At 45.0% G+C, this 21,744-nt stretch overlaps 3 protein-coding genes and 1 long non-coding RNA gene across 5 annotated transcripts; 2 read left to right on the top strand and 2 right to left on the bottom strand.

Annotated features, from left to right (window-relative positions):
• Positions 1 to 1,342: 1,342 nt before the first annotated feature.
• On the bottom strand, positions 1,343 to 5,180 carry LOC133935523 (RING finger protein 225). 2 transcript variants are annotated; one of them, XM_062381253.1, is made up of 5 exons: positions 4,981 to 5,180; positions 3,862 to 3,954; positions 2,692 to 3,485; positions 2,341 to 2,583; positions 1,343 to 1,633 (listed from the first exon to the last, which is right to left on the bottom strand). In XM_062381253.1, exons 3-5 carry the CDS (start codon positions 3,351 to 3,353, stop codon positions 1,630 to 1,632), a joined length of 909 nt encoding a protein of 302 aa, XP_062237237.1. In that variant the 5' UTR covers positions 3,354 to 3,485; positions 3,862 to 3,954; positions 4,981 to 5,180; the 3' UTR covers positions 1,343 to 1,629. The 2 variants fall into 2 exon arrangements, with proteins under 2 accessions (XP_062237237.1, XP_062237238.1); XM_062381254.1 differs by lacking the exon at positions 3,862 to 3,954.
• A 1,189-nt stretch (positions 5,181 to 6,369) lies between these two features.
• Positions 6,370 to 8,149, bottom strand: LOC133935549 (uncharacterized). Its single transcript, XR_009913691.1, has 3 exons — positions 7,436 to 8,149; positions 7,056 to 7,229; positions 6,370 to 6,945 (listed from the first exon to the last, which is right to left on the bottom strand). It is a non-coding gene; the product is annotated as an uncharacterized LOC133935549 (long non-coding RNA).
• A 491-nt stretch (positions 8,150 to 8,640) lies between these two features.
• LOC133935507 (actin, cytoplasmic-like) lies at positions 8,641 to 12,664 on the top strand. Its single transcript, XM_062381252.1, has 9 exons — positions 8,641 to 8,799; positions 10,060 to 10,184; positions 10,266 to 10,394; positions 10,485 to 10,595; positions 11,038 to 11,122; positions 11,321 to 11,482; positions 11,593 to 11,784; positions 11,881 to 12,062; positions 12,194 to 12,664. Exons 2-9 carry the CDS (start codon positions 10,062 to 10,064, stop codon positions 12,335 to 12,337), a joined length of 1,128 nt encoding a protein of 375 aa, XP_062237236.1. The 5' UTR covers positions 8,641 to 8,799; positions 10,060 to 10,061; the 3' UTR covers positions 12,338 to 12,664.
• Positions 12,665 to 17,105: 4,441 nt separating this feature from the next.
• Positions 17,106 to 21,282, top strand: LOC133935491 (actin, non-muscle 6.2). The gene is made up of 9 exons (XM_062381251.1): positions 17,106 to 17,249; positions 18,453 to 18,577; positions 18,659 to 18,787; positions 18,878 to 18,988; positions 19,432 to 19,516; positions 19,715 to 19,876; positions 19,987 to 20,178; positions 20,275 to 20,456; positions 20,769 to 21,282. Exons 2-9 carry the CDS (start codon positions 18,455 to 18,457, stop codon positions 20,910 to 20,912), a joined length of 1,128 nt encoding a protein of 375 aa, XP_062237235.1. The 5' UTR covers positions 17,106 to 17,249; positions 18,453 to 18,454; the 3' UTR covers positions 20,913 to 21,282.
• The last annotated feature ends 462 nt before the right edge of the window (positions 21,283 to 21,744 follow it).

The following is a 21,744-nucleotide window of genomic DNA, read 5'->3' as shown; positions in this document are numbered from 1 at the left end:
GACAAACAGACAGACAGAGATAGAGAGGGACAGAGAGAGACAGAGAGAGAGACAGGAACAGAGAGAGAGAGATAGAGAGGGACAGAGAGAGAGGGACAGACAGAGACAGACAGACAAACAGACAGACAGAGATAGAGAGGGACAGAGAGAGACAGAGAGAGAGACAGGAACAGAGAGAGAGAGAGAGATAGAGAGGGACAGAGAGAGAGGGACAGACAGAGAGACAAACAGACAGACAGAGATAGAGAGGGACAGAGAGAGAGACAGACAGACAGGGACAGAGAGAGAGATAGAGAGAGACAGACAGATAGACAAACAGACAGACAGAGAGAGAGAGGGACAGAGAAAGACAGAGAGAGAGACAGACAGATAGACAAACAGACAGACAGAGATAGAGAGGGACAGAGAAAGACAGAGAGACAGATAGAGAGAGAGAGAGAGACAGACAGACAGGAACAGAGAGAGAGAGATAGAGAGGGACAGAGAGAGAGACAGACAGACAGGAACAGAGAGAGAGAGAGATAGAGAGGGACAGAGAGAGAGGGACAGACAGAGAGAGAGACAGACAGACAGGGACAGAGAGAGAGAGAGAGATAGAGAGACAGACAAACAGACAGACAGGGACAGAGAGAGAGAGGGACAGAGAGAGAGGGACAGATAGAGGGACAGACAGACACACAGAGAGAGAGAGAGACAGACAGAGGGACAGACAGACAGACAGACGTCTCTCTCTGTGGAGACATTTTCGATTCCCTAAATGTTTGGTGCTGCAGCGCCACCTGCTGGACTCTCACTGGTCCTCTCTCTGTGTTTAATGGAGGACAACTCAGGTTCTCGTTCAGCCTCAGAGTTCGTCTTCGTCCTCAAACTGTTCTTGGATCAGGTGTCGTGTGACCTTCTCTTCTTCATGTTCTTATCATCAGTCGTGTCTCTGATTGTCCTTCATGTATCAGCTGCTCCACTGATTCATACAGGAACATGTCCTCATTAAGAGAAGAGGAGAGAGTGTGTACCATAACAGCAGCAAGAGTCAATAAAAATATGCAACACTAAGTAGTAAGTAACTTACATTACACTATATATATATATAAATAAATAAAAGATGCATATATCTTTAAATGTAACAATGAGTAAGGCTGTTAAAAACTATACATTTTAAAAAGACAATGAACTGAGGACGGCTGATGTTGCTTATGTGTGAATTAACTTCAGGTTTAAAGACTCATGTTTGTCTCAATTTTAAATTTAAAGAACAAAGTGTCACTTTGCAGTAGAAGTTAGAAACATGGTTAACTCACTTTCATTTGTTTAATTCAAAAATAGTTTATTTAGGTGTAACAGAGCAAACATGATGACATTGCAGGTTTTGCTAAAACAGTTGTAAAAATATAAAATCATTTATTTTACATTACACAGTAAAACAGGTTGTTTAAAGGTCAAAGCCTTAAACACAGTGAACATAAAAAAACAGGACAATAGGTTTGAAATAAATATATTTTTCTCTTAAGCCATCACATGGAAATTTAGTTTTGACAATAATCTTTTAAATTGTGTTTTAAGCGATGACACCTGAGATTTTAATTTGTAAAGAGCTTCAGGGACAGTTGCTTGTTGACGGCTCCGTTGTTTTCAGCTGTGGACGAGATGACAGTTGTTCATGTAAAACTATTTCTTTTAGGCCTTTTTACCCCCCCCCCCCCCCCTTTGAGGCGTGGGTCCATGTCAATAGTCAGGATTTCATTTTATTTATTCAACCAGCTTTTTAAGAATCTGGCAGTTTACAAACTGAGGTTTATGATCTTTAACATCTGTTAAAAACAAAAGGTTTCATGAGGATTCATTCAAATGAAAGAAAAACTCTCTGTGAGAATAAACAGCCACAGTAAGTTTTTAAAATTCATCACTTCCTTTGTTTAGAAGCAGAAAACTCAGACGTCTGAGAACCTGGATTCATAAGACCAACCATCTGATATGAAGAGGAGGAGGAGGAGGAGGAGGGCGCCACCTGCTGACCGGCCTCATGTTTCAGGCCCTGACTCAAAAGTTCAATATTTCAGACTTTTAGACATGAAATCATCATCATCATCATCAGCTCGTCATGACTTCATCCTGTCGCCTGAAATCTGAGACGGTGAGAAACAGTGGGCGTGAACACACTCGGCTACAGATTGTGACCGGAGTGAACTTCCTCCTCGGCTGCACGTCTTCGTTTTAGCTCCAGTATAAAGTTAAAGGTTAAAGGTTGAAGGTCGCTGCGTTCCATCCTCTCCTCGCCTGTTGCTCAGTAAACGGAGTGAGACGTGGAACTTCAAAATATAAAAAGGAAGTGATGTCACTCACATGGTCGACCTCCAGAGGATGAGGAGGAAGATGAAGATGCCGGTCAGCAGCGCCGTCATCATCAGCACGCACATCAGGAGGAAGACGTGACACGCCGGCTGGCCCCTCAGCCTGAACCAACCTCCGCCCACCGTACCCCCCCCGCGCTGGCCCTGGACAGACGGACTGGGACGGCCCACATTCAGAGAGTGGTTTGCATCCCTTGACGACCTTTGACCCCACCGCTGGTGTCTTTCTGACGACCTTAGGGAAAAAGACAGCGTTACAAGATTTACATTTCTAATTTGTGTCAGACGTAGAGACTAAAGATATTTTTTTTGTTTAGAATCCTGACGATTCTAACAGCCTGACCTTTTGACCTTCAGCTTCCCTTTATTGCGGAGGAAGCGGATGCTGTAGACCCTCTGCATGGCGCTCGGCAGGTAGGACAGGACGTCTGAGTCCGTGGGCAGTCTGGGCAGGCCGAGGTCGGGCAGGGGCGTGAGTCTGCGGCACAGCGGGCACTGGATGGCGCCGGGCTCGGACGAATTGATGTTGATGCGTGCCAGGCACTCCAAGCAGAAGGTGTGCCTGCAGTGAAGCATCTTGGGACAGCGGAACACGTTGTTGAAGTCGCAGAGGCAGATGGCGCACTCCAGGTCGGGGGAGTCCTCGGGGCTCTGAGGCGGGACAGGAGGGGGGGGAACCGGGGACGGGATGATGATGGAGACCTGGCAGGAGTGGAGGCCGGGGACGGGGGGGTGGTAAGGGTTTGCTGAGGGGACAGAGAATGGAGGGGGCGTCTCCGGTGTCACCTCGAGGCCTGAGTCTGGAGATCGGACCACGTCCTGACCTCCATGTTGGTCTGATGAGGCTTCACAGGGAGGAGAGCTGTGATTGGTCGGGACGACCTGAGGGGCCGGTGGACTGGAGACGGATGGACTGTGGGAATCTTTGCAGGGGGCGTGGTCTGAGTGTGAAGCAGTGACATCACAAAGAAGAGATTTCAGGTTTGACTCTGTGAACGGATTCATGTCAGGTGGGGAGTGGGGGCGGGGTTTAGAGGAAGGAGAAGTGATGAGGAATGTTCAGCAGGAAACAGGAAGCATCAGTGAAGATGACGAAGATGATGAAGTGATGAAGATGCCTCAGACGACCTCATGAAACTGGAGAGGAGAAAATACATCATCAACACACACTATGTAATCACTAGAGGACACCTGCCATTCACTCCACACATCTGATTCAAGTCTTATTTTACAATCCATTACTAGTGAGAAAGAGAAGCTAACAAGCTAACAAGCTAACAGCTAGTTAAAGCAGAGAAACAACCAGACACAGGAAGTGAATACGGGTCTTTGAGCCGTGTTGTGCATGAGAAGTTTGAATAGCTTGTAATCAAAGGGTTCAGAGCAGTGATGGAGATCTGGGGTCAGTTCTGAGGATCACACTTCCAGCAGTTTGAATACCTTCAGTTATATGTGTGTGTGTTTGTGTGTGTGTGTGTGTGTGTGTGTGTGTGTAACAGTGAAACTACTCAACTGGAGCTGGGTTCCATTTGCATTGAGGTTTTATTCACCAAATGGAAATGAAATGCAAATCAAGATGGCCGCTCGTCCTGGTGCCGATGCCGAGCTGGAATTATCAGACACGTAATCAGATGGTGTGTGTGAGTGAGTGAGTGAGTGAGTGAGTGAGTGAGTGTGTGTTTTAAAGAGTCAAACACAAAGTTTTCTGTTTCTAATTAATTGTGACATTTTGAAATGAAACCGATGCTGATCTGAAAACGTTCTCACACAGTTTGTTGATAAAGAAGCTGACGGCCTGGGAGGAGACAGCACTGCTTTGAGGAACTGGTCACTACGATGGTTATTAATAAGATAGGATAATAATAACTGGAGGCTCACGCTCAGAGACGTCACTTTTGTGTGGGGACAAATCCTTTCATTCATATCAGTGGTAACAGTTTGACTGATTTAAAGAAGGCCATCATGACACAGAGGAGAAGAAGAAGATCAGATCTCTGACAGGAGATCCAAGAGAAGAACCAGATAACCTCCCAGGAAGTGAAGCAGTGAAGCCTCAGCATCGGGTTTCACTCTTATTGTCAAATTGATCAGCTGAACTCCACTCATGTGTTTTTATCATCACTCCTGTCAATCAGAAACTAACCACAACTAATAAGTTCATTTATCTGAAACCAACTCAAGCCTCCTTCATCCTCAGCGACTTTAAACTTACTCTCTAGTCACATCGGACAATAAAATCACACATCTCAGAAAATAATGCATCATTGTGCGTTTGTGTGTGCTTGTGTGTGGGGGATGGGGGGGGGGGGGGTGGGGTTGTACATGAAAAAAAGCTCTCACCAAACTGGATATTTAAAATGTATACGGTCCTTGAATAAATAGAAAGATCAAACCTGGTTTGAAAAGCAGTTTAATATCAAACTCCACAAGTGGTTCTCACTGGTTTCCTCCCGTGGCTCCGTGTTCAGAAACAAGCTGCTGTGGAAACCTCCTCAATGACAACACGGCTCCTCAGCGTCGAGTTGTGTCGGTGATAAAAACCATCGATTTGATTCCAAACACTCAGAAGCAGCTGTGATCTCTGGTTCTACTTAGAACGTAAGAAAAGGGGTTTGGTGCTCCCTGTTCTTACCGTTCAGAACGTGTCCTGGTCGATGGGCCCAGTCTGCAGCAGGTTCTGGTTCAGTGGGTTCAGTCCGGGACCCTCTGACCTCTGCCCTCTGAGGTTCTGCTTCTCTCTGCAGCTCAGGGTTTGAATCACTGAGTAGAACCAGGAAACGGTTTCAGTCAAATCAGCTGCTGGGCCGAGAGAGAACACACCTGAACTAGGTGAGGCTGATTAAAGGGACAGTTCATCCACACCACTGGGATGGAGGGGGGGGGCATTCAAATTCAACCAGCTACACCAGTTCTCCTATTACATCTCTGTTGGTTAAAGGTTAACATATCAAATATTAGAAGTTTAAGATACTGATTAAAGATGTAATAGAAATGTATTTGTTTAAACTCTAATTTGTATTAAATTGTTTAATGATTGATCCACTTTTTATTCAGGCTCTGTTGGTTTAGGATAAATCCTCATGGTGCACAACCTGCTGATTTAGGTTTTTAAGTTTACTTCTTTTATAGTGACACAGAACGGAACTGGAACCATGACAAAGCAAACACTCCCTCTCTCTCTCTCTCTCCCTCTCTCCCTCTCTCTCTTTCCCTTTCTTTCTCTCCTCCTCTCTCTCTCACTCACTCTCTCTCCCTGTGTCTTTCCTCTATCACCAGAAGATCTGGAATCTCTTTGTGTTTCCAAGTGGACGTCTTCGTCTTCTACGTGTCCGGCTCCTCTTCTTCATCCTGAGATGTTTGTGTTCTTCAGGTTTCACGTCACGTGTTAGAAACCTCATCCACACGTCCACTCGCTCACTGGGAAGCTTCCACATATTGTCCTGCTGGTTCCTCACATGGACTCACTCTGACATGTTATCAATCAATCAATCAATCAAATTTTCATCTCATAGGGCTTTAACAGGGTGTGACATCCTCTGTCCTTAACCCTCAGCAAGAGTCAGGAAAAACTACACACATGTTACCAGGAGGCTGCAGGAGAAGATCCAGACCATGTCCACAGACACTGACTCAGACGTTTGTTCTCACAGACAGAACCTCCAGAAAATGTCAGGAACAAGTCAGGAACATGTGAGGAACATGTGACCAACAGGTCAGTGTCCCAGTGTAATTATATTATTATTAATAAATCAAACAGATCTTCTTTCCCCTCAGGTTCGGGGGTGAGGTCTCCAGAAGTGAACACAGAGACAGGTTTCATGGAGCAGATGATTTTTGTGTCATCTGTCAAAAGTTCAGTGTGTAGAATTTATCGACATCTAGTGGTGAAGTGTCGTGTTGCAGGTGAAATGTTCTGTGATCAGCGATCTGCAGACATTTCAGTTTACATCCAGAGAGACAGAAACTCCAGAAAGCAAAGAAAAAGTTTCTTAATATGTATCACTGAAATTAAATTATATTTATTATTCAGAGTTGGGATCAAGATCGAAGAGGAACTCCTGCAGCCGACCTCCACAGCACAAACCATCGCTTTCCAGCCACGGTGCTCGGCCTCAAACGCCATGTGTGACTTCTCCTCTGATTCATCAAGGTTGTCCCCTCGGGTCAATCCCACCAGGAAGACGCGAGGAAGACTGGGAGCCACTGGCCCACTTCCACCAACATCTCCCAGTCGCTGCATAGCTCCATCTGACCACTCATGGTCAGTGGAGAAGTTCCTCTCTGTCCCTGTTCCTCTTCATGGACAGAAGCTGTCCTTTGGACCGCGTTTGATGTTTTGGATGTTAAGGCATTGGTAGCAGCTCCCTTGGTTTCTATTGTTGCTGAAGGCATGTGAGTACCTGGTTGTGTCTCCACCTGCCTGAGGGGAGGTTTAACAACCAGTAGGACGAGTGTAGCTGGAGTGGAGCGTAGTGGGCCGGATGGATCTTCAGCCACATGCTGGAGGTGTTTGGGTGAAGAACAGGAAGTTAATCCTGCTCACTTCATTCCCACAGGTCCTTCCAGCAGGTCTGTCTTTTCTCTATGCTCTCTCTTGCTGTAAAAAACAAATATATATATGCTTTAATAAACTTATATCTATTTATTAATGTCTGCAGATGGTAATGTAGTGTGAAACCTCAGATTCGGTCAAACTAAGATGATTACATTTTTCAGTCTTTAAGCGTCGACCCCTCATGTCACTCACACGAGATCATCCAGGAAGCGTCAAGACTCCTTCAGCTTGCTATTTTATAGTTTGACCAGAAGTGGGCAGTATCGAGGTGTGTTCACTGCACACACATCACACTGCATCCCCCGGAAATATCATCCGTCTTTGACCTGTGATCAAATGACCAAGATATATGAACTTGTTACTGACATAAGGGTTTTTATCAGGCAGTTTGATGGAATATAAAAGACAATGACCGAGAGAATTAGAGTCAGGCATATAACACATATATTTTGCATTTGAGAATGAAGTCAAAGCTGCTATGACTGGATATGATGAATTGGGGGAGTCGACCTTCCTCCAAGCATCAACCCACCGTGACGCCACCATCAGTTGGTGAGCTTCCTCCTGTTCGAGGCCCGGAGTTTCACATGTTGTCCGAGGCCAGGTTGACTTCTTGAACGCAGCTATAACCATATTAGGATGAGTGAGGAGTGGGTGAGCGTGTTTGGACGCGTATCACTTCTTCTGCTGCTGCTCATGTTCGGTCACGTCTGTAGTGTCTCGTGAGCTCCAGCAGGCCGGACACGGTGCTTTGAGAAACAAGTGACCTGAACTGTGTGCTGGTGCAACTTTGATTATTCAACTTCAAATGTATTAGAGGCAACACAGGGGAAATTCCAAATCATTAAACTAAATGAGAAGGACTGGGTGATTGTTCTATAATACAACACACACACACACATCCAACAAGAACTGAACATAAAGAAAAATAATAAACACACAAATGGTCAATCTGAACAGACGAGAGACTCACACAGAGAAGAGGACAACATGTGATCTGGAGAAACAAGATGGAGGAAGTGACGAGGAGACTTTTACTGCAGTAGATATTGAATCAATACTTTTACTATTTCTGAAGTCTCTTCCCCCTCTGCATGCAGAAGTGTCCTTGGTAAGATACTGAAGCCTTGAATGGCCCCTCATAAATGTTGAGTGTACTAATGTAGGTCGCTTTGGACAAAATTCTCAGCCAAATGTAATGTGATGTAATGTAATGGAGTTGTTTTTAACACAAGTATCTCTACTTCTGGTGCTTATAGTATTTTAATATATAATTGTTTTCTCATTTTATATCTTTATAACTATACTTGAACAAACACACCACAGGAAGTGTAAATGTGTGGACACATCAGTTAAAAACCAAATCTACTGTGCAGTGAATTCAGTTCCTCAGTTACTTCCTCTCTCTCTCCCTCTCACTCACACACACACACACACACACACACACACACACACACACACACACACAAACACACACACACACACACACACACACACACACACACACACACACACGCACACACACTTCCTAGTTGTCTCGAGCTGTTTTTTTTACTTTAAAGGAAACTTATGTATCTTTACTCAAGCTTCCGGTGTGACGGACCAATCACAGGCCTGCTCCTCCTCAGCTGAATTCCGTAATTTGTGAAGAGATCTTTTCGACGGATGTCTTCAGCAGCCAATCAGGACGCAGACTGGCGGCTCCACACGAGGTTGCAGGCTCACCTGGACCAATGAGGAGGGGGTTGAGTGAACGTTACCTTATATGGTCAACAGCCGTGAACCCGCGAGCAGTTAAAACGTGTTGGTTCCTCTCGTGACTGCGCATTGACGAGCACAGCTGGAGCAGAGGAACAGCGCGAGACTTCACCTGCACACAAACACTCACCTGCACAGGTAAGAAGCTGCTGCTGCCTTGCTCATCTACACAGACATTAAACCAGCACACTGATACTAAACCAGCAGCCACATTTTAAAGCTCTACTCTCATTTAACACACTTTTTTCTAGTGGCTTATTTGAACGTGGATCCTCCCACAGTTATTTCCTTGTTTATCTAAAGCTATTCAGTAATAAAGTGAGTCTCCAGCTGGTGAACTGTAAATGAGCAACGAGCGGGAGACGTGTTCATTCTCAGTGCGTCAGAGGTTTGTTCATGTGAAGAGTTAATGTGTCAAACGGGTCGAGCTTCCTGTTTCCTGAAGTTCTTACTTCCTCATTGAGCTGAAACTGTGTTTCTCACATGAGACTTAAAAAGCAGAAGCTCTGTAATGGAAAATCCAGTTTTTAAAACATTTAGTTCATATATTTTAATTTAGAGTTCATCAATCTGTTTCCTTTCACTCAACTTAATAGAACTGCCTGAAAATATATCAACTTATTAAATGTTTTTTAAGTTCTTCACAATGAGCACGAAAAAAAGACACAAATTCCAATTTGAACACGGCTCTGATGAAATTCCAGGTCAGCGAACATGTTTCATCACGTCCAGTTCTGTTCTGACGGAACTGGTTTTTGAAAGTGAAGCAACAGACGAGCGGCCACGCCCGACGCTCCCTGTGTCTGAGCGGCAGGACTCAGTGAAGAGTCTGTGGACCTAGGATCACTTTCTTCTTCACTTGAACGAGTCCGAGCTGAGGCAGCAGCTCTGGACTCCTCACACGTCTCCAGCTGCTCTTCACACAGGCTCCTCTTCTTATTCAGTCCAACCTTGTGTCTTACATTTCAACTTTTGACAAAACATCTGCTTAAGGTAGTTCAGTGTCAATTTTAAATGACTCTCTTTATATAGTGTCATATTTATGCAACCGTGTGCAAACCAGGAAACATTTCTTGACGAGTTGAAAAAGAGGAATTGAAGACAGACACATTTTAAAAGGGAAGAATCCTCTCAGCCGGGGCCTGAACAGAGAACCTGACGACACGAGTGGTATCGAAATCAGAAAAGTTCTGAGCTTCAAGTCCAGAACGAGTCTTAAATCAACAGTAAAATAAATTTCCAATGACAAAGCAGCAGTAGAAACCACAGAACATGAACCTGAAGGAAATGCAGTTTTACAGTGAAGACGTTTTGACAGGTTGAAGATTATTATACTCGGGTTGATCATTTGTGTTTATTGGAGAAAATGACCAACCCCTTTTATTCTTGACTTTTCAGAAATGGAAGAAGACATAGCTGCCCTCGTTGTTGACAACGGCTCCGGCATGTGCAAGGCCGGCTTCGCTGGGGACGACGCCCCCCGCGCCGTGTTCCCGTCCATCGTGGGCCGCCCCAGACACCAGGTAAGGAAGGACACCTGACGCCACCTCGTGTCTCAGACCATCAAACCGTCACTGCAGGTTTAAAGCTTTGTGTGTGTGCAGGGCGTGATGGTGGGAATGGGACAGAAGGACAGCTACGTGGGAGACGAGGCTCAGAGCAAGAGAGGCATCCTGACCCTGAAGTATCCCATCGAGCACGGCATCGTCACCAACTGGGACGACATGGAGAAGGTGATGTTTGTGTTGATGGAGAAGTGACCGGAGAGCTGGTGAGCTTGATGGTTTGTGGTTTGTCCTCTGACCGTCTGTCCTGTCCTGCAGATCTGGCATCACACCTTCTACAACGAGCTCCGTGTTGCTCCTGAGGAGCATCCAGTCCTGCTGACCGAGGCTCCGCTCAACCCCAAGGCCAACAGGGAGAAGATGACTCAGGTGAGTTGAGAGCGAGCGGTCCACACGGTACACTCCTCGCTTGGTTCCACATCACAGACGAGTTCAGTACCAGAGCTTTACATCCAGACTCCAGGCTCCTCTGCACCACAGACACTTATTTATATGTTGCTGAACTTGACAACATGACGTCTGTGTCTTCAACACGTCACTGGACTCTGGAACATTTCAATCAGAGAAACAACAAGAGTCCTTAAGAGCTTGAAGCTGTTTTGAGTCGTGCAGGTGACACCTCGTTTACACCACTTGAGTTTGAGCCTAGTTTTAAAACTCTCTGATTAAAGCCTCAGATCAAAGCCCAAGTGACGACTGCTCAGGTTCGATAAACGAACCCTCAACATCCCAACGTGTGAAAAGGAGGAACTGAGCCACAGAGTTTGAGTGAGGTCGTTTTGTTCTAACTCTTCAATATGTCTTGTTCCAGATCATGTTCGAGACCTTCAACTGTCCGGCCATGTACGTGGCCATCCAGGCCGTCCTGTCACTGTACGCCTCCGGTCGTACCACAGGTGAGAACACGACCACCGACTCTCTCAAAGCTGTCAGATCTTAGCACGAGTCACAAAATGACCTCAGATAGATTTAGTCCCTGCTCTGCCCCTAGTGGCTGATAGTGAAAGTGCAGCAGAGCAGATTAACTGTAGAAGCCTGCAGGTCACTGAGTTCAGGACGTTCTCTTTCTGACTGCCTGTGTTCTGCTCTGCCAGGTATCGTGATGGACTCTGGTGACGGTGTCAGCCACACTGTTCCCATCTACGAGGGCTACGCTCTGCCTCACGCCATCCTCCGTCTGGACCTGGCTGGCCGAGATCTGACCGACTACCTGATGAAGATCCTCACCGAGCGAGGCTACAGCTTCACCACCACCGGTAGGAAGCTTGTCACTTCTGATGTCTGCAGCTTGTAAATGTCTTGAAACCTTTTTCTGTGTCCAGAATATTTGTCTTTCTAACTCAAATGTTTCCTGATTGAACTCCAGCCGAGCGTGAGATTGTGCGTGACATCAAGGAGAAGCTCAGCTACGTGGCTCTGGACTTTGAGCAGGAGATGCAGACAGCGGCCAGCTCCTCCACCCTGGAGAAGAGCTACGAGCTTCCTGACGGACAGGTCATCACCATCGGGAACGAGAGGTTCCGCTGCCCGGAGGCGCTCTTCCAGCCGTCGTTCCTCGGTTTGTGAAAACACTTTTCTGACCTCATCATATCCTCCTGGTGTTAGTGGTACGTGCTACAAGTTCAACTGAGTCCTAACCCGTGTCTGTGTTCAGGAATGGAGTCGTCCGGCATCCACGAGACAACTTACAACAGCATCATGAAGTGCGACGTGGACATCCGTAAGGACCTGTACGCCAACACTGTGCTGTCCGGCGGCACCACCATGTTCCCCGGCATCGCTGACCGCATGCAGAAGGAGATCACTGCCCTGGCCCCTCCCACCATGAAAATCAAGGTACGCAGTGTGGGCGTTCACGTAGATTTTTGGTTTCAACCAATCACAGGAAACATGAATTCTAACTCGAGTAAACACTAGGAGTTCTTATCCCACATGATCTGTAACCTTTGTTCCCTCCTCACCTTCAGATCATCGCTCCTCCAGAGAGGAAGTACTCCGTCTGGATCGGTGGCTCCATCCTGGCCTCCCTCTCCACATTCCAGCAGATGTGGATCAGCAAGCAGGAGTACGACGAGTCCGGCCCCAGCATCGTCCACCGCAAGTGCTTCTAGAAGAAAGAGAGAAGACGGAGGAGAGCTTGAAGCTGCACGTCGTCCTTCATCCACCAGGAAACATCTCTTGAGAATCTTTGAACTAAAGATGTGAGACGCCACATGCAACAGAACTCCAGTGACTGTTTTAATGTTTGAGATAATGTAACTGTTCTTCTGCTGCTGCTCATGTCTGTAGTGTCTCGTGAGCTCGAGCAGGCCGGACACATTCTGGTGCTTTGAGAAACAAATGACCTGATCTGTGTGGTGGTAGAACTTTTTGATTATTCAACTTAAAATGTATTTGAACGAACAAAGGCAAAACCATTAAAAAAAAGAAAAATGAAAGACTGAGTGTGCTGTCTAAAATCTAACATGCACGCACCCACACAACAAGAAACACAATACAAGATGAACATGCTAGGTGAGTGATGTGAGGATTCTCTCCCAGCTCCGGATGAGGAAGAGGTCCTCAGCATCCCTCCAGTGTGGATGCTGTTGCTTCAGCCCCAGGGGCCTGGATGAAAGCTGGGGACAGTGAAGGGTCTAGAGAACTGTAACTGTCTCGGGGTGTCTGCCTCAGGTAGTCTGGTCTGCTCATGAATGAAGCTGCTCCAGACGGTCTGTGTTCCTTAGCTCATCCGAAGCCGCCGGGCATCCTCCTTTAAGTCAGGACGTTGTGTTTGCTTGGTCAAGTAGAAGTATTAATGTTGACTTGATATCATTTTAGAGTTAAAGCAAGTGACGTCTAGTGGCTATGGTAGCGTAGGCTGTAATTTAAGATCCAGAGTGTTTATATTCTGGACCTCACCTGGTCGATAAAGAAGCAAATACTTGGTAGCTAGCGGATTGAGGAAGGGTCTGGAGATGAAGAAGGTAGAAACCTCAGACACGTGAGGATCCGTCTCCCAGGACGGACACTAGTCCGACAGATGTCCCGTGTCTCAGAGGACATCAGAAAGATCAGAGTCTTTACAGCTTTGATTAGAATAAACACTTTGAAGCAGAACTGAAGGTCAATGACCTGATGGATTATTGTCAGTAGTGGTCGAGTATCTGAGGAGAAATGTATATTAAATAGTCTTGTTGTGATCATAGTCCACGATCAGGATCCACCACCACGATAATAATCGGGGGAAGAAGTCCAGTCAGTAACATGTATTGATGAGATATTAATATCTTTGATATTAGGATGGAGAATCTGGAAAGAGAAGCTCTGTGTGTCATGTGACCCCGACCTTCTAGACCCATAGCAGCAGAACTAAGATCAGGTCTAAGACGAACCTGGACCGGCTCTGACTAAAAGCTCTATCCTAAAGGAAGGTTTGAATCCTCAACGTACAGATGGAGTCTGCCTCCACAACTGAAGCTGAGATGATTCCACAGGAGAGGAGCTTGATGCTGAAGCTCTGGCTCCTCCTCCTCCTCCTCTTCTTCTAGAGACTTTAGGGACAAAGTCTCAGGGCTCAGGGTTCTAGTGGTGATAAGGTACGATCAGCTCTTTAAGGTTTGATGCTGACATATTATTAATGTAGGTGAGGAGGAGGATTTTAAATTCTATTCTAGATGTAACAGGAAGTCAGTGTAGAGAAGCAAACACAGGAGACAGGTGGTCTCTGTTCCTGGTTCTTGTGAGGACACGTGCTTCAGCATTTAGGACAAACTGATTTTTGACATATTAAACAAGTGGAAGAAGGCCGTCCTAGAAATTTGTTTTATCAAAGATCACTCCCAAGTTCCCGATGTTTCATTGGAAGCAAGGGCAATGTCGTCTAGAGCAGCTTCATCATTAGATCATGTATCTCTAATGTGTTTAGGGCCAAGTATTATAACCTCTGTTTTATCTCAGAAGAGAAACTCAGGGGTCATCCAGGTTTTTTTTGTCCTTGAGACGTGAAGTTTAGTTAATTGATTACTTTGTTCAGGTTTTAATGACAAGTATAACTGGGTGTCATCCGCATAGCAGTGGAAATTTACCAAGTGGGTCCTGATAATGTTTCCTAGTGGAAGCATATATCATGAGAATAAAATTGGGCCGAGCACAGAGCCCTGTGGAACACCATGGTTAACTTTGGTGCGCACAGATGACTCATCATTAATTTGCACAAATTGGAATCAATCTGAAGAATTAGATTTAACCAGTTTAGGGCGGTTCCTTTAATGTTAATTAACTTTTTTAGTCTCTATAATAAAATGTGATGATCAATAGTGTTGAATGCTGCACTGAGATCTTACAGGACGAGGACAGACACAAACATCTGAAGCCATCAGAAGGTTGTTAGTGACTTTAATCAAGTCTGTCTCCGTGCTGTGATTGGTTCTAAACCCCGACTGAAATTCTTCACATTAGGGCTGGATAAAACAATTACAATTTTTAATCAGAAAATGCCTGAAAATCCCCATTTCTCTGTTTATTATTGTGGGAAAAGATAGACAAATGACAGAATGTGGATATGTACATTAAAGTTTTTTTTTTAAGTCCAAATGACAGTTGCTAAGATTTAAAGATAAAATAAAATCAAACTAAAACATACCACACCATAATTAAATGTGTCTGTCGCTTTACTTTGCCTCTGAGCAAACACAGGATGATTCAGAACATTGGGTGATTCTTAAGCTTTGCTCTTTTTCTTTGTTTTAACCGAATATAGGAGGATTGAATAAAACTTTTTTCTTTTCTTTTTTTAAATCGAACAAACAACCAAACCTTTATCCATTTAAATGTGAATGTGAATCTGAGTCTGAGCCTATCTGCAGAAGTGTGGAGCCAGCTCACACTTACTAAGAACCAGTTGCCAGCTCAGTTCATGCAGATGAAGATGAATCAGAATCAGAATCAGAATCAGAATCCTTTAATATTCCCACAGTGGGGAAATTTGAAGGTTTAAATAATTAAATAAATTGCATAAATTTCACGAATTGTGTTGTGTGTTCAATGGGCTCGCAGCTGGTTGTACAGCCTGACAGCAGCAGGAAGGAAGGACCTGCGGTACCTCTCCCTCAGAACTGGTTCTCGTTCCCAGTTCCTGTTTTATTGGGAGGATTCAGGTGATGAGGGAGTGTTAGTTTCAGTGAGAGCCGAGTGGAGGAGGACACAGAAACTCCAGCTCGGTACAAACCAGCTGCAGCTTCTGCTCTGATCCTGAAGCAGCTGAGACCAGAGGAACTCTGTGACCTACTTTATCATGTTTTACCAGTTTCTTTCTTTTTTTTTTTACATATCTACAAGATGGACAACCGCGCTACCCCTCAGCCACATCCACCCATTATGGGCCCTTTAATATGTAAAGAGCCTTGAGATAATGTATATATTATGATTTGGTTTAATGGAAATTGCACTATTGTTTTAATTTATTTCTCTCTTCATCTGTAAATATCTATATTTATACATATATATTTTATTTTCTATTTTAAATGTTGATATTCTATTTTATTCTATTTTATAATATTTCTATTTTATTTTTTTGGTTGTAATTACTTGAGCATTGCTAGAAGATAGCCTGTGACTCAAGCATTTCATTGCCAGCGACTGCTTAATGTTATTGTTATGCATTTGACAATAAAAATCTTGAATCTTGAATCTTGAAATAAGATTGACTTGAATTGAACTTTAACCTCAGTAAAGCTTCAGCACCACTGGTTTGTACAACCCAGATTGTATATTCCGATGTGTGGTAGAGCTTCATCCTGCAGCAGTGTCCTAACGTCACCTTCTGGTTTATCAGCTTTATCTTGAACCAGCAAAAAAAACTATTTGCATTATTGACTTCTTCATTAATCTCATTTATGGTCGATGGTGACCAGCGTTAATCTGCATTGCTGCCACCCACTATGTTGGAGTGTCAATCAATCAAACCACATTTTGTTTGTGAAGCTCATATAGACAGTTTCATAGTGTTTAGAGTGTGAAGAGTTTTCTGAACCGTTTAAAAACAGGTGGGAAGTGGCAAAGTAAAAATACTGAATTAAAGTATTTAAGTAGGTTATTCAGGCATCTGCATCAAGTCTTTTCACAAAAATATCTGAACTTTCTCCTCTTCACATTTTTTAAACAGGCTCTTTACTTTAATGCGTTTGAGGAGAATCGTATTTTTTTTCATTTTGCATCATCGAGCGTCACCTTCCCACCATCGACACAAACTTCAACCTAAACAGACAACAGAGAAAATTAGAGTGCTTGTTGTGTATCAGTGCAAATCAAACACTTCAGATATAAAAGAGAGGAATCAATCTGAACGGACGAGAGACTCAGCACAGAGGAGAGGAGAACATGTGACCAGGAGACTTTTACTGCAGTAGATATTGAATCAATACTTTTACTATTTCTGGAGTCGTTTTGAACACAAGTATCTCTACTTCTGGTGCTTATAGTATTTTAATATATAATTGTTTTCTCATTTTATATCTTTATAACTATGCTTGAACAAACACACAACAGGAAGTGTAAATGTGTGGACACATCAGTTAAAAACCAAATCTACTGTGCAGTGAATTCAGTTCTTCAGTTACTTCCTCTCTCTCTCTCTCTCTCTCTCTCTAACACACACACACACAGAGACATTTCCTAGTTGTCTCAAGCTGTTTTTGTACTTTAAAGGAAACATGTGTATCTTTACTCAAGCTTCCGGTGTGACGGACCAACCACAGGCCTGCTCCTCCTCAGCTGAAATCTGTAGTTTGTGAAGAGAAAGTTTTTAGACGGATGTCTTCAACAGCCAATCAGGACGCAGACTGGCGGCTCCACACGAGGCTGCAGGCTCACCTGGACCAATGAGGAGGGGGTTGAGTGAACGTTACCTTATATGGTCAACAGCCGTGAACCCGCGAGCAGTTAAAACGTGTTGGTTCCTCTCGTGACTGCGCATTGACGAGCACAGCTGGAGCAGAGGAACAGCGCGAGACTTCACCTGCACACAAACACTCACCTGCACAGGTAAGAAGCTGCTGCTGCCTTGCTCATCTGCACTGAGGAATCACTCCGGTGACGTGTATGTAGTTAGACAAGCTGTGGAACGTTGTGATAGAAGTGAGTTTTACACGGAAGCTTTCTGTGACGCCTCGTCTCACCACATGTGTCGCATCAGGAAACCGCTGCTCCCTCATTGTAAAGATCTGGGTGCAGGTTCCACACCTTATCAGTCTAGTGTTTTTAAACCGTCTTATTTTAGTGTTTATGATTCCACAGTTACTTCCTGGTTTGTTTAACCCTATTTGTGAGCTGCGGAGCTCTTACTGTGAAAAGGACAGTCATTACGCCCTGTTAAAGCCAGTGCGTCAGAGGTTTGTTCATGTGAAGAGTTAATGTGTCAAACTGCTCGAGCTTCCTGTTTCCTGAAGTTCTTACTTCCTCATTGAGCTGAATCTTAAAAAGCAGAAGCTCTGTAATGGAAAATCCAGTTTTTAAAACTTATTTAGTTCATATATTTTAATTTAGAGTTCATCAATCTGTTTCCTTTCACTCAACTTAATAGAACTGCCTGAAAATATATCAACTTATTAAATGTTTAAGTTCTTCACAATGAGCATGAAAAAAAGACACAAATTCCAATTTGAACACGGCTCTGATGAAATTCCAGGTCAGCGAACATGTTTCATCACGTCCAGTTCTGTTCTGACGGAACTGGTTTTTGAAAGTGAAGCAACAGACGAACGGCCACGCCCGACGCTCCCTGTGTCTGAGCGGCAGGACTCAGGGAAGAGTCTGTGGACCTAGGATCACTTTCTTCTTCACTTGAACGAGTCCGAGCTGAGGCAGCAGCTCTGGACTCCTCACACGTCTCCAGCTGCTCTTCACACAGGCTCCTCTTCTTATTCAGTCCAACCTTGTGTCTTACATTTCAACTTTTGACAAGAAAACATCTGCTTCAAATCATTTGGCTTGGAATCTTTTTTTAATGACTTCTGCATTTGAAGTTGAATATAGATAAATTTATTTTTTTTATTTAACATTTTAGAAACTATTAATTTTCCAAAACAGCAGTACACGATCAGATAATAGTTGATATTAAATGTTATTTATACAACAACTTTCAAACTTTTCAACACGTCCTGACCAGTTGAAAATGAAGAGGAACAAAGTCTTGAGTGTATATTTGTTATTGGAGAAATGAGTAACCCTTTTATTCTGCATTTTCAGAAATGGAAGACGACGTAGCTGCCCTCGTTGTTGACAACGGCTCCGGCATGTGCAAGGCCGGCTTCGCTGGGGACGACGCCCCCCGCGCCGTGTTCCCGTCCATCGTGGGCCGCCCCAGACACCAGGTAAGGAAGGACACCTGACGCCACCTCGTGTCTCAGACCATCAAACCGTCACTGCAGGTTTAAAGCTTTGTGTGTGTGCAGGGCGTGATGGTGGGAATGGGACAGAAGGACAGCTACGTGGGAGACGAGGCTCAGAGCAAGAGAGGCATCCTGACCCTGAAGTATCCCATCGAGCACGGCATCGTCACCAACTGGGACGACATGGAGAAGGTGATGTTTGTGTTGATGGAGAAGTGACCGGAGAGCTGGTGAGCTTGATGGTTTGTGGTTTGTCCTCTGACCGTCTGTCCTGTCCTGCAGATCTGGCATCACACCTTCTACAACGAGCTCCGTGTTGCTCCTGAGGAGCATCCAGTCCTGCTGACCGAGGCTCCGCTCAACCCCAAGGCCAACAGGGAGAAGATGACTCAGGTGAGTTGAGAGCGAGCGGTCCACACGGTACACTCCTCGCTTGGTTCCACATCACAGACGAGTTCAGTACCAGAGCTTTACATCCAGACTCCAGGCTCCTCTGCACCACAGACACTTATTTATATGTTGCTGAACTTGACAACATGACGTCTGTGTCTTCAACACGTCACTGGACTCTGGAACATTTCAATCAGAGAAACAACAAGAGTCCTTAAGAGCTTGAAGCTGTTTTGAGTCGTGCAGGTGACACCTCGTTTACACCACTTGAGTTTGAGCCTAGTTTTAAAACTCTCTGATTAAAGCTTCAGATCAAAGCCCAAGTGACGACGGCTCAGGTTCGATAAACGAACCCTCAACATCCCAACGTGTGAAAAGGAGGAACTGAGCCACAGAGTTTGAGTGAGGTCGTTTTGTTCTAACTCTTCAATATGTCTTTGTTCCAGATCATGTTCGAGACCTTCAACTGTCCGGCCATGTACGTGGCCATCCAGGCCGTCCTGTCACTGTACGCCTCCGGTCGTACCACAGGTGAGAACACGACCACCGACTCTCTCAAAGCTGTCAGATCTTAGCACGAGTCACAAAATGACCTCAGATAGATTTAGTCCCTGCTCTGCCCCTAGTGGCTGATAGTGAAAGTGCAGCAGAGCAGATTAACTGTAGAAGCCTGCAGGTCACTGAGTTCAGGACGTTCTCTTTCTGACTGCCTGTGTTCTGCTCTGCCAGGTATCGTGATGGACTCTGGTGACGGTGTCAGCCACACTGTTCCCATCTACGAGGGCTACGCTCTGCCTCACGCCATCCTCCGTCTGGACCTGGCTGGCCGAGATCTGACCGACTACCTGATGAAGATCCTCACCGAGCGAGGCTACAGCTTCACCACCACCGGTAGGAAGCTTGTCACTTCTGATGTCTGCAGCTTGTAAATGTCTTGAAACCTTTTTCTGTGTCCAGAATATTTGTCTTTCTAACTCAAATGTTTCCTGATTGAACTCCAGCCGAGCGTGAGATTGTGCGTGACATCAAGGAGAAGCTCAGCTACGTGGCTCTGGACTTTGAGCAGGAGATGCAGACAGCGGCCAGCTCCTCCACCCTGGAGAAGAGCTACGAGCTTCCTGACGGACAGGTCATCACCATCGGGAACGAGAGGTTCCGCTGCCCGGAGGCGCTCTTCCAGCCGTCGTTCCTCGGTTTGTGAAAACACTTTTCTGACCTCATCATATCCTCCTGGTGTTAGTGGTACGTGCTACAAGTTCAACTGAGTCCTAACCCGTGTCTGTGTTCAGGAATGGAGTCGGCCGGCATCCACGAGACGACTTACAACAGCATCATGAAGTGCGACGTGGACATCCGTAAGGACCTGTACGCCAACACTGTGCTGTCCGGCGGCACCACCATGTTCCCCGGCATCGCTGACCGCATGCAGAAGGAGATCACTGCCCTGGCCCCTCCCACCATGAAAATCAAGGTACGCAGTGTGGGCGTTCACGTAGATTTTTGGTTTCAACCAATCACAGGAAACATGAATTCTTACTCGAGTAAACACTAAGAGTTCTTATCCCACATGATCTGTAACTTAAACTTTTCACCACTTGTCTCACACATGAAAACTTTAACGGATGTTTTAAGGGGTCGTCAACATTTAAAAACATTACTTTAGCTCATATTCACGAATCACAATCTCCTCAGATATTAACGATCTGTACAAGATGCGACCTCTTGTCCTTCACTCTCTGCTGGAGGGAAGACCCACTGACCTTTGTTCCCTCCTCACCTTCAGATCATCGCTCCTCCAGAGAGGAAGTACTCCGTCTGGATCGGTGGCTCCATCCTGGCCTCCCTCTCCACATTCCAGCAGATGTGGATCAGCAAGCAGGAGTACGACGAGTCCGGCCCCAGCATCGTCCACCGCAAGTGCTTCTAGAAGAAAGAGAGAAGACGGAGGAGAGCTTGAAGCTGCACGTCGTCCTTCATCCACCAGGAAACATCTCTTGAGAATCTTTGAACTAAAGATGTGAGACGCCACATGCAACAGAACTCCAGTGACTGTTTTAATGATTGAGTTCAGCAGATCCTCACAGGAACTTTTGTCTGTGCCGCTCCACCTCGGCTGTGAGCTTTCACTCTGTCTGCTGATAAACTCCTGATGTTCTCAAACACACCGTCTGTCCACCTCTCACACTGTAACCATCCAAACTGCACATCAATAATCTGCTGGTTTCTTGTCTCTGTCGGAGTCCAGCTGTCCTCCACTCAACAGAGTTCACGCTCAACAATAAAATGCCAAGATTTGACCTCAGCTTCTCCAATGTCGTCATTTGCTGCTTTTACATTTGAAGTTTGAATCACACTTGAATTAAATCTTTTGTCACTGTTCAAATGTTTTCAGATGAGAACGTTACCATCAGTTTCCTTCATGAAACACGTTTAAATCCAGACTTTTGTTTGGATCTGAAGTGAAACAAACACTAGATGTGTGATTTAAATCTTTTCATCGAGATCCTTGTATTGATGATAAAACCATTGGCGCAGATAAACCAGGTCAGATGAACTGTTAAGTTTATAAGAAGCTCTTAACACAAACAATAAAAAATGACATTGTAGAAGAGTTTGAGGACGATTCACTAGTGAGAAGGAATAATTTTAAAATAGCTTTTGAGCTTCAATTTTCTGTATAGAACCAAAGCCTAATATACAGTATCTCAAAGTTCTTCACATAAGTTGTGATTTTCTAATGGGGGGGGGGGGGGGGCGTC

Source organism: Platichthys flesus, chromosome 3 (genome assembly GCF_949316205.1).
Source record: "Platichthys flesus chromosome 3, fPlaFle2.1, whole genome shotgun sequence".
Classification (NCBI taxonomy): domain Eukaryota; kingdom Metazoa; phylum Chordata; class Actinopteri; order Pleuronectiformes; family Pleuronectidae; genus Platichthys; species Platichthys flesus.
Note: the sequence above shows the minus strand (reverse complement) of the source record. Positions and strands in the feature narration are given on the sequence as shown.